Genomic DNA, 17,079 nt, shown 5'->3' with positions numbered 1-17,079 from the left:
CTCACACACACACACACACACTCACCAGAGTGTGCTGTCCGTCTGGATACAGTTATGGTCACTCAAATGGACACAAACGACACTAAAAAGATTTCAGAGATCTTGTTGAGGTCTGTTGTAATCCTATCCATATGTGTTGTTGTGTTTTTTTCTTTTCACTTTTTGATATATTTTTGTTTAGACTTCTCTGTAACCAAGCTTTTAACTGTTTAGAAAAGTGCCATAAAAATAAAACTATTATTCACTCAACTAGTACATGTAAGGAGGTTTTTGAACAATGTCTGTAAAAGGTAAACATGCTTAGACTCAAAGAATAAATGAGAAAAATGTGGAGCTATTAGTGTTTGATCCTGCGTGTTACTGATACACAGGTAGGTACAGTAAATTGCATTAGTGTGTTAATCTTCAACTGATCCGTCAGGTGTACGAAGAAATGAAATTAAATGAATCTGTCTCCATATATACCATCATATCTGGGACGTTCAGTATGACAAGTACCTTTATTTTTGATACTTTAAGCATATGTCGCTATACCATTTTTTTATTCATAGAGTACAAGACATGTTTTTTATACTGTGCTATTTTAAAGATATTTCAAAGTTCAACAGAGTGCACTACAACACTTTATCTATCTGCACTACCACTACCTCCTACTTGCACATGAGTATTTATGCACGTGCTAACTTCGGCTTCCTTATCTTATCTTATTTTCACTTTACTTAATTGTTTAAATTTCACAGTGTTTATATATTTCTGCTCTAATGTTTATTTTTATTTTTCTCTAATGTTATATTTATTTCTCTACTCTAATGTTTATATTTTATTGCCCTTATGTTTAGATTTCATTGCCCTTATGCTTAGATTTCATTCTTGTTCACGTCTTGCTCTTGATGGCTTAAACTGGGACCTGAGTACTAATTTCGTACCATAACATGTAAATGTCCTGGTATGACAATAAAGTTCCTTGATCCTTGATCCTTGAGGAAGGAAACAGCCAGTCCGACAGGGGGCAGTGCTCGCCTTCAGTCGCGTACTGTTACGCACGGTGCTGCGTTTAAAAACAGGAAGAGAGGGTAACGTTAGCTTCAGGTAACTATCGTATTATTAAAGAAAAGTAAGTTTTGCTTCTAGTTTATATATTCGTCCGGTTTGTGGTTTGAGCCGACTTGGGTAGTGATAACGAACCGAGCCCTTGAAGCCGTTTTAAATTAACAACCGTTCACGTATCTAAATGCTAATGCTAACCTAGGCTAACCAAGACTACAAAGACTGACTGCCAGTTGTTGTCTCATTCAGTTAAATATATGGAATTTGTATTTGGTTAAATATAACGTGGGGAATTGTGTTACAGAAAATCACTCACCCTTCCATGTGTCAAAGTAAACAAGCTAGCCAATTTAGCTATCGTGCTGTTTTGCTAACAAATAGCAAATATAACCTTAACATAATATCTGTGGCTCATAAAATGTAAGACATTTCTGTGGTGCAAGCCCACTTATTACACATTTCAACAGCCCTTTACATTACAATCGCTCCTTATGACTAGTTTAGGCTTTACTCCTGCCAGTGAGCAGGATGTTTTCCGTATTGAGACAACAGGACAGTCCAGCTCTAAAACAAAGTGTGCCCTTAGTGGCGAAGAGGCCAGGCAGTTTTACGAAACTTTAATGAAAGATGATGCTAAAGAACAAGAAGTATCAAGACGAAAAGACTATGACAGGGTGCATCAAAATAAACAGAAGAATAGACGAGTCAGGAGGCGAGTCAGGGCTGCTCAGGTGCAGCAGGATCAAACCACTTCGGCAGTGGAAAGAGGGACTGGTAGTGAAAGGGAAGAAATCCAAAGGAGAGAGATGGCAGCAAGAGACAGGAGCAACTCAGAAAGGTCCATGGAGCTCCAGGGGCTCAAGTTGCTGCGCTGTGCCCATGAAGGGGACATCTCTGGCCTCAAAGAGCTGCTCTCAAAAGGGGTCGACATAAACTTCCAGGTACAATCCCTACAGCTCACTGTCTTTTAAAGTGACATCAAGGAAATATTTGATTTGTACTTATCTGTATTCTCCGCTTCCCTCCAGGATACTTTCTTCTGGACGGCTACAATGTGTGCAAGCTGGTCTGGAAAAAGAGCCGCAGTGAGGCTGCTGCTGCAACATGGAGCAGCATGGGTTGGAGTGGTTGATACACAGGGCAGGGATGCCAAAGACCTGGCACTGGAAGGTATAACCATTCAACTCTTATCATAACTTTACATTTGTGTTTGCCTGTACAGTGAAATTGAACTCATCCATGTCTATTTTTTTTCCCCAGCTGGCCACAGTGAGGTATTGGAGGAGTTGGAATGCTATGGGAGAAGTGAACAGAAACACGCACAATCTGATAGCAGGTTTGCACAGTCACAGTTGTATGTAGTTTTAAATCAAATTAAAACAAATATTAATTAATTTCAGTTAGTCTGTGCAATGTATAAATAGCAGTTCTCTCTTTTTCTGTAAACAATATTTTTGTCATCCTATTTATAGCAGAGAGGGTAGGCTAAATAAAAATCTCTCTGTATCAGGAAATTCAGGTTAGAAGCACGACAAACTGCTTCCTTCAAAATGATCATTCATTTAGATAAAACCTCTTTTAGTTTGAATAAAGACTTTATAACCTTCATGAAGGCAGGTTTATGGCAGGACTGTTGCATAAGTCTGCCTGAACTTTTGTTGAATGTACACGATAAATGCAGCTAACATAATTATGACATGGTTCAGGACATTTTGCAGTTTAAAAATATTCTGTGAGTGTCAGGAAGCATCGGGTACAGGGGTGAAAAGGAGTGCCAATCTGTGAATTCATGACACTGATTGTAAATTACCTCACCTTTTAATGGCATTGTTTACTTTTCTTATCAGTTAACATATATGCTGACGCAAATGTTTCTTCCCTCACTGTGTGTGTAAGGGCACAGCTAGAGAGTGAGCTAAACACGCTTCCAAAAAAGGGAAAAAACAGAAGTTGGTCCTTGGATATCTTACTTGAAGTGGTGGCGAAACTGAAAACAGCTCTGAATAAAGCACAACAAATTCAGTGACAGGGATACACCCACTCATGCCAGACATTTTGACTTGTCCAAGCAGGAAAAGCACAGGTATAAATAACATTAACAATGACTCCATTCCATTCAGCGTCACAGTAGGAAGGGATCTTGTAATGACCTGTGTAAATGGCTGGAATGATTACAGCAAGCAAAAACTGATTTAAAGTACATTTTGGCACCTGACTAATGTTTGAAGAAAGAAAAAAAGTTAACTTGTTCCTTTTAATATTTGTCTCTCCCCAGTGCCCCCAGGCCTCAGTGGTGTGATGTGTGTTGTAGCAAGTACAGCAGCAGCCTGTCATCACATCTCTCCTCTACTCTACATCAGTTTAGTCTGCGGCATCCTCCACCCACCCCCTACTACTGTCTTCCCCCCTCCAGCAACAGCTACAAGATGATGGTTCGTTGTGGCTGGAAACCAGGGACTGGACTTGGGCCCGAGGGAGAGGGGCCGCAACAGCCAGTGCCAACTGTGCTGAAGAGAGACCAGAAAGGTCTGGGGTACGGACAGGTGAAAAGAGCCAAAGTTACGCACTTCAAAGCCAGGGATCATGACGCCGTGAAACCACCATCCAGGGATAAAGAAGAGAGAGGAGAAAAAGGGAAGAGGAAAGAGGAATGTAGGAGAAAAGAGCAAAAGGATAAAAACTGGGAGAGAGATTTCCGAGCCTCTTTTTATCTTTGACATCTGCTCACAGCAACTTTCTTCCAAGCCAGCCCTCTCCCCCAGACTTATCTGAAAGTATTGTTTAACCATCAGACAGATCTATTATGAAGAGGTGTTTACCTGTTTGTTTGTTTTTTTTTTTTTTTTAGCTAAAAACTGTGAAGGTGTTTGTAAAGCACCTGGAAGGTGTTTCCTCATGGATCATTATATAAAATCCTTGACTCTACCTCAAAGCTGACACTATGTCATTATAGGTTGTGCAATCACCAAATATGGCATTGTGTTCATCCTGGTACGTTTATTGTACCCACTAAGACTTGCATAATTAGATTTACATTAGCATTTATTTAAAAAAAACATGAGTCCCACTGGTCACACAGACTTCACAGAGAATACTGTTTATTGTTCATTATCTGGGAAAGGAAGCTTATTTTTTTTGTGTGGAAAAGTTAGGCTGATATGTTTTATATGGTAATAATTCATTAAACACTGAGATGTAACACCCCTTGATTTGTGAGTCTTAACAAGAGTAAAAGAGTTTGCTTTAGAGATTTATGTTGTATCTAGTAATTCTCCTGAGCGACTGCGGTAACCATTTGTCAGTGGTTTCTGAATGTAGGACATGTTGTGTAACGCAGTGATCTCTCCCTTTGTGGCAGCTCTATGTACCTTCTCACCTAATTAACAACGCCTACATGCGTGACTGGGAAGTCACATGCTTATTCATATCTGCCATATCAGCATGTCACCTATTTTCTTTCTTCCTCGCACTTGGCATGGTAAAACCGGTAATTCTTGCTTTAGTCCAGAGTGTTTGTGTCTCTAAAGCTGGACACTTTTCTCTGGTGACATGTTGATGTTTTAAAGGTTTTATTTAAGTAAGCTCAAAGCCAAATCAGGGACAAATTTAACTGCCTGTGACACAACGTGTGGCCTCAGCTTCTCAGGCAGGGCACAGTTTCTATTTCAAAGTCCAGGCTGAAGATTACAGATTATAGCTTTGGTGATCAAAGCTCCAGGACCACTGACCAACTCCTCTTAAGAGCAATGTCTAACTAACTGAATGTCTTGACAGTATTTATGGGTGGAGAACATCAAGAAATTGTATTAAAACAAGTGTTTTTGAAATTGTGGTCATTAAACATTAGGCATGCATTTATACTTTTTAAGTAGTGTTTTGTACTCTTTTACTCTTTGCTTAAAAAAAAATCAGCGTCATGGCTCAGTAATTTGCACAGGAAAATGATATGTGTGAAAGTTTATGTGTGTGTGTTAAACGATTGCCGTTAAAACAAAATGTAAGATAACAGGTTTCACAAAGTATATTCTTATACTGATTATTAATGTGATTGTAAACATTTGATATGCAAGATTTATCATTGTCAGGTCCAAGTCCTTCCTAGTTGCACTGGTCCACATTTTCTGAGGCGATGGAACGTGTCACCAGCTTTAGTTTGATTGGTCGTAAGGGTCCAACAAAGGCTGCGGGATCCATCTCCAAAGGGATCTGTGGAATGGACAAATTCACTAACTCAGGAACTGCTTGCTCTCTCTCGATGCAAACATGGCTTGTTAAGTGTCATATTATGTAAATGAAACCATGATGATCATGTGGGCCTAAATATGTATTTTTGATATCATCACCTCTGTCTCCTCGCAGACTGAGAAGCTGAAGTTCTGCAAAACCTCCACCAAGGCCAGTTTAACCATCAGTAGAGCAAATCGCATCCCCAAACAGTTCCTTGGCCCAGCACCAAACGGCAGGTAAGTGTATGGGTTGATGTTGTGCTTGTTCTCCTTACTAAATCTAGAAAACAGACAGATGGCAGCAAATGAAAAAGAAGTTGCGTAAATGCGCAAATTAAAAAATGATAATAATGAAGTATCCTCAAATACCTGTCAACTAGCACTTGATTATGATTATATAATTTCTTTATTCTGCCTGCTACACACAGTCGTTATAAATTAAGGACACTAAAAAAACATTTTAACAACAATGCTGTCCTGATAAGTATATATGAATCATAACACAAATTATTCATACCTAGTTATCAGGTGATGCCATTTCATCTGTATCATTTGAAATCTGTATCGGTCACAGTCTCCCAAATAACCATTGATTTCAGCATAAATGATTCTTTACAAAATTCCAAAATTGCTCAAAAGATTGCTTCATAGATCACTTCCAAATTTCTTGTAGCTTAACAATGATTGAGTCATTATGAAAAAATCAGAGAAATAAAAAAAAATCATTTGTATTGAGAAAGTAAAAAGTGTTTTACTACAACTTAATCCTTGTGTACGCTTTGACAGTGCAGACATAAACACTCTAGCAGCTACCTGTCTGGCTTGAACTCTTCCGGTTCTGGCCACAGCTCAGGGTCACGGTGCAGAGCGAAGATTGGAATCATAACAGTCATGTCCTTTGGGATTGTGATTCCGTTGATCTTGACAGTTTCTTTGGCTGTTCGCTCTAAACGTGCAGCTGGAGAGTAGAGCCTACAAGAATATTTTTAAATACTGTGTATCAGACTAAATATTAAATCCAAACTACCCCAAACTTACAAATGTGTATTCTTGAAATGCAGTGTTTTGGTTGTGATAGACTTTGTTTGCTATTCTCTTTTATTATTGTCAATCTTTTTAGATTTTCATCCATCTCAGAAAAATGCCCATTACCTCAGACACTCACTGACTACACAGTCTAGATACTCCATCTGCAGCAGACCTTCATATTGGACTGGACCCTGTAGAGATGTTAAAACAGTCTGATTAAACACAATTCAGATTTTGAAAACTAGTTTCATCATGAAATAAAATGCAGAGAATGACTCCAGAACAAGAAACTTCTGCTCTACCTTATTCGGGAAAGTGGAGTCTATCTCCTTTTGCAGGCGTTTCATGATGTGAGGATTTCTTGCCAAATTGTAGGCCAAGAAGCCGAGAGTGCTGGCACTTGTCTCGAAACCAGCAAACACAAACATTGTCACTTGAGAAAGAATCTCATGATCAGTAAGACCTGTTAGGATGAGCGTGATGCAAAAACAAAGGAAATGAGGGCATCATACATTTGAGTGTACATTTGTGTTTCTGTGTGTGTGAGTGATGTAATTGTCTAGTTACCCTTATTGTGCGCTTGAGAGTTGATCAAATGTTGAAGGAGATCTTCTGAATTCTGAAAACAGGTTAGATAATTGGTATACACAGCTCCATGTTTTACGTGTTATGGTTTGTGTTGTGTGACGACATATAGGACTGTATGCCATGAGATGACAGAGATTGCTTTAAAGATTACTGGCTCCACGTTTCAAATGAATGAGCACTGGATTTTTGGAATATATCTGCAAATATCAGCAAATGGAGTCTGCCCAGCAATACAGAAACTGACATTTCCTTGTCCATTTTATTTTACTTTTTGAGCAGTATAAGGACCTCCCATCCATGCTAGCTTAAGAGTTGAGTTTTAAACTTTTTAAACTTCATTTTTTGTTGTTGAATTGAATTTCTAGAGGGTTTACATCACAATATATAATATATTGCTATAATGGTATAAGATTAGGTGCTCTGTACAGTGATAAAATCTTTTATGTATATTTTACAACCCTCATTGTGTGTTTTGTCCAAACCTGGTTTGAGCTCCCATTACGTTCTGCTCTGACCTTCTCCACAATCATTTTGAAGAAATCGGTAGAGGGCTTGGGGAAAAAGGAGACACCCAGCAGCTCCAAGAGAGGAAGAAAGAAGGGAAAACATGCTGAGATGGAAAAGAGGGTCAGCATAATTGTAGTCTGAAAACATACCTGTCAATGCAAAGAAAACTGTGGTATGGAGAAAGTGTGAAGTACCTTGGAAAATGAAAAGAGGGGCGGAGAATCTAAACATCTTCCTGGCATGGGTGATTAGGGGACTTGAAGGGTTGTTGATCGAGTCCATGTCCACATTGAATGCCCAGCTTGCCATGACATCAATACTGTAGGGTCCAAAGAAGCTGAGACACAAATTACACTAATCAAAGATCATGGTTGAAACCAGTGCCACAGGTTTTATCATATTTGCCCCATACTATTCTTGTGTCTGTACAGTAATATATGAAGCTACAGACCACAGGAGGTTAGCTTAGCTTAGCCTAAAGCTTGGAAACAGATAGCCTAGCACGGTCCCAGGGTAACAAAATTCACCTACGGTACCACCGCCTCTAAAGTTTATTAACACATCCACATCATCTCTGTGAGGATGCAAGAAAGGAACAGTAGGTTTGATTTGTGTGACATTTAGTAACCATTTATTGGATGGTACCACTTACTCTTTTATAATAATTACTTCATCGTTGTCCACCTTGGACTGCAGCTTGTCTGTCAGTTTGCGGGAATGATGTTTCATGATGGTAAACATCTTATACAGAGGAAGAGAAGGCAAAATAAACAAAGGTCCAATAAAGGTGACAATGAATTTGTTAATGGTTTCAGGTGACCCAAATATGAATTGAAAAACTTAGAACGATTGACAACTCCTACCTCTTTTATACGACCAGAGGTGAAGGAGGGGGAGAGGATGTTACGAATCCGTCTCCACTGATCATCCTCAGCAATAGACACTGCGTCATATAGGTCTCCATTCAGACGTAAGTTCTAAAGGTGCATAACGGTCAGATGCATGTTTACTTGTGTTTACCATTGAATGTATGCATGACACTTTTCAAATGAGGTCATGTTCACCATGTTAATAAAAAGACTGTAGGAAACTTTTGGGAGTTTAGATGTAGAGAGCTCGACATTAAAATGTGGGAGCCTTTGAAAATTGCTTTTTTAAATTTTTTAATCCATGTGTTGTCTAGATTTCTTGTTCCCAGAATTATTTACCAGTTTTGAAAAATTAAAAAAGTGACATTATTATTACCGCCAGTCACCATGTAGTTCACAACTAAAAACCAATGAACTGCCAAGCAAGTAAACACATTCTCTAGAGTTCCACTTCAAGGCAGCATTACCATGCTTTGTGTCAAATCAGTGAACAAAGGATCTTGTATCACTTTACAGAGTCTTTTGTACTACACTCCTCTGTCTTTTGTTCCATTCAGAGCAAATCTTGTATATTCTTGTGTGTTCTCACCCTGCGGTTGGTGAAGTAGGTGAAGCACTCCTTCACTAGGATGGTTTTCAGCATATCTGGCTCCATCACAGCCAGCATTGGCTTCCTGAACTCAAACATGCTGGATATTTACATAAACACATATTTACATTTTGGGCTTTTAGTGTAAAACTCTTCTCAGTGTAGTAGGAGAATATTTGCGCCTGTTAAGATGCTGCTGACATGACAAGTTAGAAGATCAAGGGTCAAACCCTGCCAAACACAGTTTCACAAAACACAGAATAATAACGGGTAGCTTGGTGTAAGGCTTAGTTCTTCTATTTACACTTTTAAACGCCTTGTGGACTCACCCCCATATTCTCCCATACTTTTGAGCGCACTCGTTGTCAGCTAAGTAGTAAACCTAGTAACAGAAAATAAAGAGATTATTAACATACATCATTGTCTGGATCTTTACCAATTTAGTCTGAAATTTATTTCTAAATTCAAATGATGAGAATCCATCATTTAAAATTAAAACTAGATTCAAAATAGATTTTCATACAGGGTTATGTCTGCTCATTGTGCCCCAGTACATCACTGGCTTGGGACCAGGGATCCCCAACTTCTCAAATACTCCATATGTCCAGTAGCCATACCTTTGCAGAAGACAAAAGAATTAAATACCTTGAAAGTCACATGGCAATAATCAGACACTATTACTATTCACTTGAAAGGTAAAGTAACTTTAGGACCCCTGAGGGGGAAGTAACTTTCATGCAGAGCAAAAAATCTATTTTGATTACAGCCGATCCCTGATGCTTACATAACAAATATGGCAATGAATGTGATCAGTAGAATCCACACTTCTAAAGAGAAGAAAGGAAGAAAATCCATGGCTCCGTCTTACTCGTCCAAGTTGTTTTGCACTGAACTCTGACAGCATTTTTACAGGAGGTGGGGGTCACTTCCCATTGTGTTACATAAGAACTTTGTCCCCTCCCTCCCCTCATGCAGTGGCACAATATCAAGAAGGAAAACAAGTCCAAGCACATGTCTGGACATGTCTTTGTATGAATGAATATGTCTACATAAAATAATCTGACACTCACACACCTGACTACATGTCCTACACACATATGCAGCAAAAAAATTGTTACATAATTTGACTTTGTTTGTATTTTGTACACTTAAACCAGAAAATAATTATTGCTATAAATTCTGGCCAGTGTCTCCCTGTTAATTATTCACCTGACGTTGCTGCCTGTCATTGGTTGAACTCTTACACACTTGCCTTTCTTGCTCAATAGCTCTGACAAGCAGGACATAAAAGGCTTTGTTCGTGATTTGCGGCTTCAGAGGAACTTGTGTTACCACTGATAGAAGAGAGGAAACTTGTAGAGATGGGCTACCTCCCCTTTTTCTCCGCTGAGACATGGACCCTTCTGGTTGCTCTCATCACACTGATCCTTGTGTAAGTGTTTAAGGGTCTTTGTCCAAGTATTTGTACTATTATATATTTTTCCTTGTGTATATGATACAAATCTCTCTTCCACTTCTGTTTTTATTGTTTGTCACAGGTATGCCTGTTGGCCATATGGAACATTTAAAAGAATGGGAATCCCCGGTCCCAAGCCAATCCCTTTTTTTGGCACTATGCTGGCGTATAGAAAGGTTGGTTAACATGACTTTTCAGAAACAAGAGTAACCTACAATATACACTCAGCTGACAGTTTATTGAAATAATACAGTCTAATACAACAGTCCAGCAATGAATGCTACCTTCATGAAGCTGAATCATTACACCTCCCATGGGGGGTTTGACAGTGTACATTTATCACAGTTTATCAGTTTTTTTCAACAGTCTTTTAATTTACTCTGTTCATTAACAGGTAAATTGAGGTGTCCAGGCATAACAAACTGTTTTCAGTAGGAAACACTACTGAAGTATAATGTTCCTGATGAAAGTCAAAATCTAAGAGGGAACAAAGTGTGCTTTAAATTATTTATATTTAGATAGAAGTATCTCAGTTGTATTATTCCATTTTGACAATGCAGGTTCAAATTTTACCAATGGTGGCTGAAAGGTTGTCTCTGGACACTGTATTTTAGGAATGATTTGTGTTTAAAAATGCTTTATTTTATTGTTATTAAATGGTGTCAGAGCAGTATTTTAAATGGTAAATACTTTGCAATTTAACACTAGTATAGTTTATACCATATGTATAAATATGCTAGTCACAAACTATTATAGTTTGTGACTAGCATATTTATACATATGGTACCGACATCTCTCAGCATGTTAAAGTGGACTGTGGGTTTAAAAATTATTATTCTCTACCTAGGGCTTTACTACCTTTGATGAAGAATGTTTCAAGAAATTTGGGAAAACATGGGGGTAAGTCTGCATGTTGTACAGTATTATGTGCACAGCGTGTTTCTGCATGTATATCTTCATAAGGTATGTATCTTAAATACCTGTTTACAAGCTTGTGACTGCATGAAAATCTCACCTGGTGATTTAGTATTTTTGTTCTGTTCTATTCTTATCACATTTAGCATTTTTGATGGCCGTCAGCCTGTGCTGTGTATCACAGATCCTGCCATGATAAAAACAGTTCTCATAAAGGAGTGTTACTCTCTCTTCACCAACCGCAGAGTATGCACACACTCTATGTAACACATTCAGTCACTCATGGTCACTGCTCTCAGCTGAACTCTTGTCCTCACTGGCAGATGTTTCCTTACTCTATTACAGAACTTCCGTCTGAATGGGCAAATGTACGATGCTGTGTCCATCGCTGAAGATGATCAGTGGAGGAGGATTCGCAGTGTCCTCTCTCCCTCCTTCACCTCAGGAAGACTGAAAGAGGTAAGGCCCTTACTGCTCTTTGCCTCCTCTGGCTTTTGTTGCATGTTCAGCAGAATAGTTTTCTACCATGGTTTGTCCTGTAACTTTACATTCTTTCTAGAGCAAGGATTCGTAACCTGTTTGGTTTGTGACACCTTAAAATGAAGCAATGTCTATTTATGACGGTTTTTCCTCTCCATCCATGTTGGTTTGTGTCTCAGATGTTTGAAATAATGAAGAGGCACTCTGCTTCTCTGATCAGCAGCATGAAAAAGAAGGCAGACAAGGATGAGCCCTTAGAGCTTAAGGAGTAAGAATACTCAATACTCCAACTACATTAATTTAAAATGACTCCAGAAAATGCGCAGCATCAGCTATTTTGAAGTCTGAAAGGATAAGGAAATCTGATGTGCTTGTGTGTGTCTTTAGGTTCTTTGGACCCTATAGTATGGATGTGGTTACCAGCACATCATTCAGTGTAGACATAGACTCACTCAACAACCCCTCAGACCCCTTTGTCGCTAACATCAAGAAGATGCTGAAGTTTGACTTGTTCAACCCTCTCTTCCTCCTTGTTGGTACAGTATTCGTTTTACTTTTGTAAGATACAGCTATTTATATATTTGTCCTTCACTTGGCTGGTAAAACAAAAATATCTGTTTGGTAACTCGCACTGAATGTTTACAGTCAATACTGTCACTGTCTTCCCAGTTTCCTTTACAAATACATTTCTTTCTATCTTCAGCCTTCTTCCCCTTCATGGGTCCTATATTTGAAAAGTTCGAGTTTTCCTTTTTCCCTGCTGCTGTCATAGACTTCTTTTACGCTGCACTGCAGAAGATCAAGTCTACTCGAGAGACCAGCAAACAACCGGTATGCATGCATGTATGTATGTGTTTATGCACTCTATGTTTGTATCAGCAGATTCAGAAATATAATCAAATTCCTCATAATGTCTGATTTCAGAGTCGGGTGGATTTCCTTCAGCTGATGATTGATTCCCAGAAAAACAAGGGAGAAGATGAGGATAAAGGTGAAAAACACATACACAGCCACACATCTACACACACGTGAAAGCATAAAGTGAAGCTATTCGAAATCACACCTCCTCGCTATCCCCTCAGGTTTAAGTGATCATGAGATCCTTTCTCAAGCCATGATATTCATCTTTGCTGGTTACGAAACAAGTAGCACCTCTCTGACTTTCCTGGCTTACAATCTGGCAACAAACCCTCATGTCATGAAACTGCTGCAGGAGGAGATTGACTCCACTTTCCCTAACAAGGTAAGCAAGGAGTGTGGAGAGGACAAAATTCAAGGTAGCAGGGAGATCTTAGAGCAGTTCATTGTTTTTTGACCACTTGGTAAAGCATATTTCCCCAAATCATTCGTTTATTGTAATAATATTGATCAGTGGAGTTTGGATAAATGGTCTGCATCTCAAAATCCTACTGTAGGTACAACAAAAATTGGAAGATTACCTACTTTTGTTTTTTTTTTACTGGAATTATTAAAGTTTAAGGTATAGTACAATTTGTAATTACACCAATGTAGTTGTTGGATATTATAATTTTACTGGCTTGTCAACCATCAGTGTATCTATTCAGAACATATGGTAATGTCAAATTTGAGAGAGCAGTGGCCTATGGACATGTCTATATGTGTCTGTGTGTTTGTGTAGGCTCCTATTACATACCAGGAACTGATGCAAATGGAGTATCTAGACAGCGTCATCAATGAGTCTCTCCGATTGTTCCCCATTGCCCCACGTCTAGAGCGTGTGGCAAAGGCGACTGTGGAGATAAATGGCCTTGTAATTCCAAAAGATATGGTTGTCATGGTCCCCACATGGCCCCTGCACCGGGACCCTGATCTGTGGCCCGAACCAGAGGCATTCAAACCTGAGAGGTATAAGAAGGAATTATATATTTAAGTTTGCCAAAACAGACAATAATTACTAAAAACTCCCTCAGAGAGGACCTGAGCTCTCCAGAAATGAAGCCTCTCCAGTCAGGCTTCATTTCTGTTTAATTCATATATGCATGTGTATATCTTCAGGTTCAGCAAGCAAAACAAGGAGAATATTGATCCCTACACATACATGCCTTTTGGAGCTGGACCAAGGAACTGCATTGGCATGCGATTTGCTCTGGTGATGATGAAACTTGCTTTGGTAGAGATCCTGCAGAGGTACAGCTTCTCTGTGTGTAAGGAGACCGAGGTGAGACCACAGATGTTCATCTTTACACACTGTTATTGCTTTTTTTTTAAGTCGTACACAAATATTATTCATAGCTAGATGGTTAAGGATATTAAAGATTAGGTGTTAATAGGATTCCTGTTAGTCCAAAGATCAAAATCCTGTTTGGAACCACATCCAGTTTGATTGTATTTAATGCTGATACTGAGATAAGATGTCATATAGCATGTCCGACAAGGTCCCTCTACCTTGCATGAGGCTTCGATCCTCTTTGATACTGCCAGTTGTTTGATGAACAACAATTCTGAGTTTTGTGTATTGCTGACTTTGTTCACACTTCTTTTCATGTAATTTCCTTCCAGATCCCCGTTGAGATAGACATCCAGGGTCTGGTAGCGCCAAAACGACCAATTAAACTGAAGCTGGTGCCACGTTCTGAATCCTCCAGCTAAAAAGCCAAATGATGGAAGATTCTCATTTTATCGTTTTGTGTTGTTTACAGACCTATCATGTATAAAAATGATTTGAACCAACAAAACATAGTCAGTTTTTCAAGACAATAGTATAGTTGTGTGCACCTCTGTTAGCATCAGTTAGTTCTCTTTTTACTTCTTGTTATACCTTTAATCTGTATTCATCCTAAACTGAGCAGCATACGGATCATTTCTAAAGCCTGTGTTAACAATAAAGTATAGTGTTGATTTTTCTCCTGCACACCGTTATGTGTTGTGTGTATGCAACTTGTAAGTGCAGCAAATGATTAAAATGTGGCTTTACAATAAGACGTTTTCAAAATATGTTGTCTGTCTGAGATATGGGCTTAGGTCAGAGGGCTGAAATAACATCTTACAATACACTAGACTTCCAAAACAGATGGATTATTGAATGGCTCTACTGCGCACAGGCCCAGGGGCTTAAGCAGTCAAGGGCCCCGTGGACCAGAGCTTCTGTATGAAGTGACTGTTAATATTTTTGTTTGTAAGTCAATCAAATAACCACAGAGAGACACTAAATGACTGCAAAATGAGCAAAGGAGACATAAAATTGCTAGAAGAAATGGAAAACAAGTATGGCTAGACACAAATTGTGTATAAAGATATACCAAATGACCAGATAGACAAAAAAAACTAGTAAAAATAGAAAAATATAAGAAATAGAGACTAAGAAACTTCAGAGATGCAACAGGGCCAAAACCATACCCAAAACAACCACAAAAAGAGACACAAAACGACCACAAAGAGTCACAAAATGGCCACAAAGTCGTTTGCGGGTCTTGCTTTCATGTAAGAGGGGTGGGGGGCCTTTTACACATCTGTGTCTAGTGGCCCATTGTCTTATAATCTGTCCACAAATGCCAGACATTAGCACCACCCACTAAAGCCTCAAGGTTAAACTGCACAGTTAAATCAACTCTTCAATGATAAGGTTTCACTGAAGGAATTAATATTGACTGCATGCTGATTACACCGACTTTTTTCTATATCTTGCAGGTGTATTTCTCTCCTGCTTTGAACATAATGTGGGACTGAAATACTCTTTAAATTTCCAGGTCTGAATTTAACCGTGCTCTGAACAGTGAAGAGGGTTCATTCAGCGATCAGCCAGACAGTAAGTTAATTTTTGACCAGATATTTATGTGACAAAGTGCATGAAGTGGTGTAGTGTGTTCGATGTTTAGTATTACTTTGTGTTTATGGCAGTGAAACTTCTCTCCCTCTGAACGTTTCATATCTTAACAGCGCTCTCCAGTGGATGGTCTGTTTTCAGTTTTTGTCCATGTGTTGCCTGTGTGCTCCTGATCCTTCACGGGTCCATTATCCGAGTTTTTCAACCATCTTGTTCTTTCCATGTTTATAAACAGAGGGTAGAGATAAAAAAAAAAAAAAAAGAAAGAAAAAAATCTGAGGTGGGCAAACCAGCTACACTGCAGACACATGTTCTTAAGGCTGGAATAGGGAAAACGCCACCATTTACAGGTTGCTGAAAATAGCTGGAATCTGTGATATCACACCAAACCTGTGAAGTAAACGCACCATTTTCATTTTTCTTTATTAAGCGCCCATCTGTGGCATGATATACAACATAATGAAATGCAATCTCTGCAGATACAGTGTTGTATGTGTTTTCAGTGGCTGTAATGTGTATGGTTTATTAATTAAATATTAGACTTTAATTTAGACCCATTTAGAGACTTGGCAACAGGTGTTCTTGTATTTTTTGTTCGGTTGATTTAAACTCACTGAGATCTGCAATTCTGGAAAGATGTGATAGTGTAAGTCTAATAAATGGTCAGCTCTGAATAACATCACAGAGCAGCATAAACTCAAGATACTACTGAACTCAGCCTACAGTTTCCTGGTGTGACGACATGTTGCATTCAGGGAACAGAATATGCAGCCATCTCATGCTATTGGCATCTATGTTTTGTCTTACTTTTTTTTCTGTCATCGCTGTTGCCATGTTAGTAACTTTTTGAGCCATCGGTGCCTGATATGGATTATGATTTCTGCTACGCATCACAGTTTGTTTGCTGCTGTTTCAGAATTAGCTTTATTGCGTGGACAACAACATACAATATACAACATACACAACAAACTTACTAGGTGTAGGTTTTGTTTTATTATTTTTTTTCTTCAAATCTTACCTGAGCTCCTTTAGCTCTGTCCTTCTTTCATTGTGTTGATTTGGGCAGCTCAAGTTTCATGACAGAGCCACAACAAGCCATGACAGATGCTCAACTTAGTTCATTCTTTAAATTATATCAAAAATCTTATTCTTGTATTATTTTTCATTCAGCTCCTGAGCTTAAGGTAAGGGTTTCACTGTGACATCAGAGCTCACCTGAGAGCCTGCTGCTCACGTCAGTGACATCAGAGCTCACCTGAGAGCCTGCTGCTCACCTGTCAGTGACATCAGAGCTCACCTGAGAACCTGCTGCTCACCTGTCTGTGTCTGTGTGTTGCTCAGGCAGCTGTTGATAGGACTTTCAGAATAAAGTGATGCCTGACATAATAAACATTTGGACAAGCTGTGCCTAATTTATAAATGAAGTTCATGTCTTAATGAACCATATGCAGTAAAGGAGGAGGGAGGCATTAAATAGGAAATATATTTACAACTAATTTCATTGCCTGCCTGGATTTGATTTGTTTGCCGTTCTGCTTCGTTGAGCTCAGCTGGTATTTACACCTGAGTTCTTCTTTAAAAAGGACCGG

General features: G+C 38.9%; 3 protein-coding genes across 3 annotated transcripts; 2 read left to right on the top strand and 1 right to left on the bottom strand.

The window, feature by feature from the left end:
- Nucleotides 1-1,039: 1,039 nt before the first annotated feature.
- gpank1 (G patch domain and ankyrin repeats 1) lies at nucleotides 1,040-4,907 on the top strand. Its single transcript, XM_041035873.1, has 4 exons — nucleotides 1,040-1,988; nucleotides 2,076-2,217; nucleotides 2,308-2,383; nucleotides 3,323-4,907. Exons 1-4 carry the CDS (start codon nucleotides 1,539-1,541, stop codon nucleotides 3,762-3,764), a joined length of 1,110 nt encoding a protein of 369 aa, XP_040891807.1. The 5' UTR covers nucleotides 1,040-1,538; the 3' UTR covers nucleotides 3,765-4,907.
- Nucleotides 4,908-4,980: 73 nt separating this feature from the next.
- LOC121180449 (cytochrome P450 3A30-like) lies at nucleotides 4,981-9,746 on the bottom strand. The gene is made up of 14 exons (XM_041035872.1): nucleotides 9,640-9,746; nucleotides 9,379-9,472; nucleotides 9,185-9,237; nucleotides 8,856-8,955; nucleotides 8,261-8,374; nucleotides 8,050-8,138; nucleotides 7,592-7,734; nucleotides 7,373-7,500; nucleotides 6,870-6,921; nucleotides 6,605-6,765; nucleotides 6,426-6,493; nucleotides 6,087-6,245; nucleotides 5,391-5,553; nucleotides 4,981-5,253 (listed from the first exon to the last, which is right to left on the bottom strand). The coding sequence occupies exons 1-14, from the start codon at nucleotides 9,708-9,710 to the stop codon at nucleotides 5,146-5,148; spliced, it is 1,503 nt and encodes a 500-aa protein (XP_040891806.1). The 5' UTR covers nucleotides 9,711-9,746; the 3' UTR covers nucleotides 4,981-5,145.
- A 382-nt stretch (nucleotides 9,747-10,128) lies between these two features.
- LOC121180170 (cytochrome P450 3A30-like) lies at nucleotides 10,129-14,578 on the top strand. Its single transcript, XM_041035344.1, has 13 exons — nucleotides 10,129-10,287; nucleotides 10,394-10,487; nucleotides 11,159-11,211; nucleotides 11,373-11,472; nucleotides 11,572-11,685; nucleotides 11,886-11,974; nucleotides 12,094-12,242; nucleotides 12,410-12,537; nucleotides 12,631-12,697; nucleotides 12,789-12,949; nucleotides 13,346-13,572; nucleotides 13,723-13,885; nucleotides 14,227-14,578. The coding sequence occupies exons 1-13, from the start codon at nucleotides 10,217-10,219 to the stop codon at nucleotides 14,314-14,316; spliced, it is 1,506 nt and encodes a 501-aa protein (XP_040891278.1). The 5' UTR covers nucleotides 10,129-10,216; the 3' UTR covers nucleotides 14,317-14,578.
- Nucleotides 14,579-17,079: the final 2,501 nt, after the last annotated feature.

The sequence above is a fragment of the Toxotes jaculatrix genome, chromosome 4, assembly GCF_017976425.1.
Source record: "Toxotes jaculatrix isolate fToxJac2 chromosome 4, fToxJac2.pri, whole genome shotgun sequence".
NCBI classification, from domain to species: Eukaryota; Metazoa; Chordata; class Actinopteri; family Toxotidae; genus Toxotes; species Toxotes jaculatrix.
Note: the sequence above shows the minus strand (reverse complement) of the source record. Positions and strands in the feature narration are given on the sequence as shown.

Coding starts and splice junctions, on each gene's coding strand:
- LOC121180449 (XM_041035872.1), bottom strand. CDS start 9,710: ATGGATTTTCTTCCTTTCTTCTCTTTAGAAGTGTGGATTCTACTGATC. Junction 9,473..9,639: donor TTCATTGCCATATTTGTTAT/GTAAGCATCAGG, acceptor TCTTCTGCAAAG/GTATGGCTACTGGACATATG. Junction 6,922..7,372: donor GTAATGGGAGCTCAAACCAG/GTTTGGACAAAA, acceptor ACCTGTTTTCAG/AATTCAGAAGATCTCCTTCA.
- gpank1 (XM_041035873.1), top strand. CDS start 1,539: ATGACTAGTTTAGGCTTTACTCCTGCCAGTGAGCAGGATGTTTTCCGT. Junction 1,989..2,075: donor GGGTCGACATAAACTTCCAG/GTACAATCCCTA, acceptor GCTTCCCTCCAG/GATACTTTCTTCTGGACGGC. Junction 2,384..3,322: donor CACGCACAATCTGATAGCAG/GTTTGCACAGTC, acceptor GTCTCTCCCCAG/TGCCCCCAGGCCTCAGTGGT.
- LOC121180170 (XM_041035344.1), top strand. CDS start 10,217: ATGGGCTACCTCCCCTTTTTCTCCGCTGAGACATGGACCCTTCTGGTT. Junction 13,573..13,722: donor GAGGCATTCAAACCTGAGAG/GTATAAGAAGGA, acceptor GTATATCTTCAG/GTTCAGCAAGCAAAACAAGG. Junction 13,886..14,226: donor CTGTGTGTAAGGAGACCGAG/GTGAGACCACAG, acceptor ATTTCCTTCCAG/ATCCCCGTTGAGATAGACAT.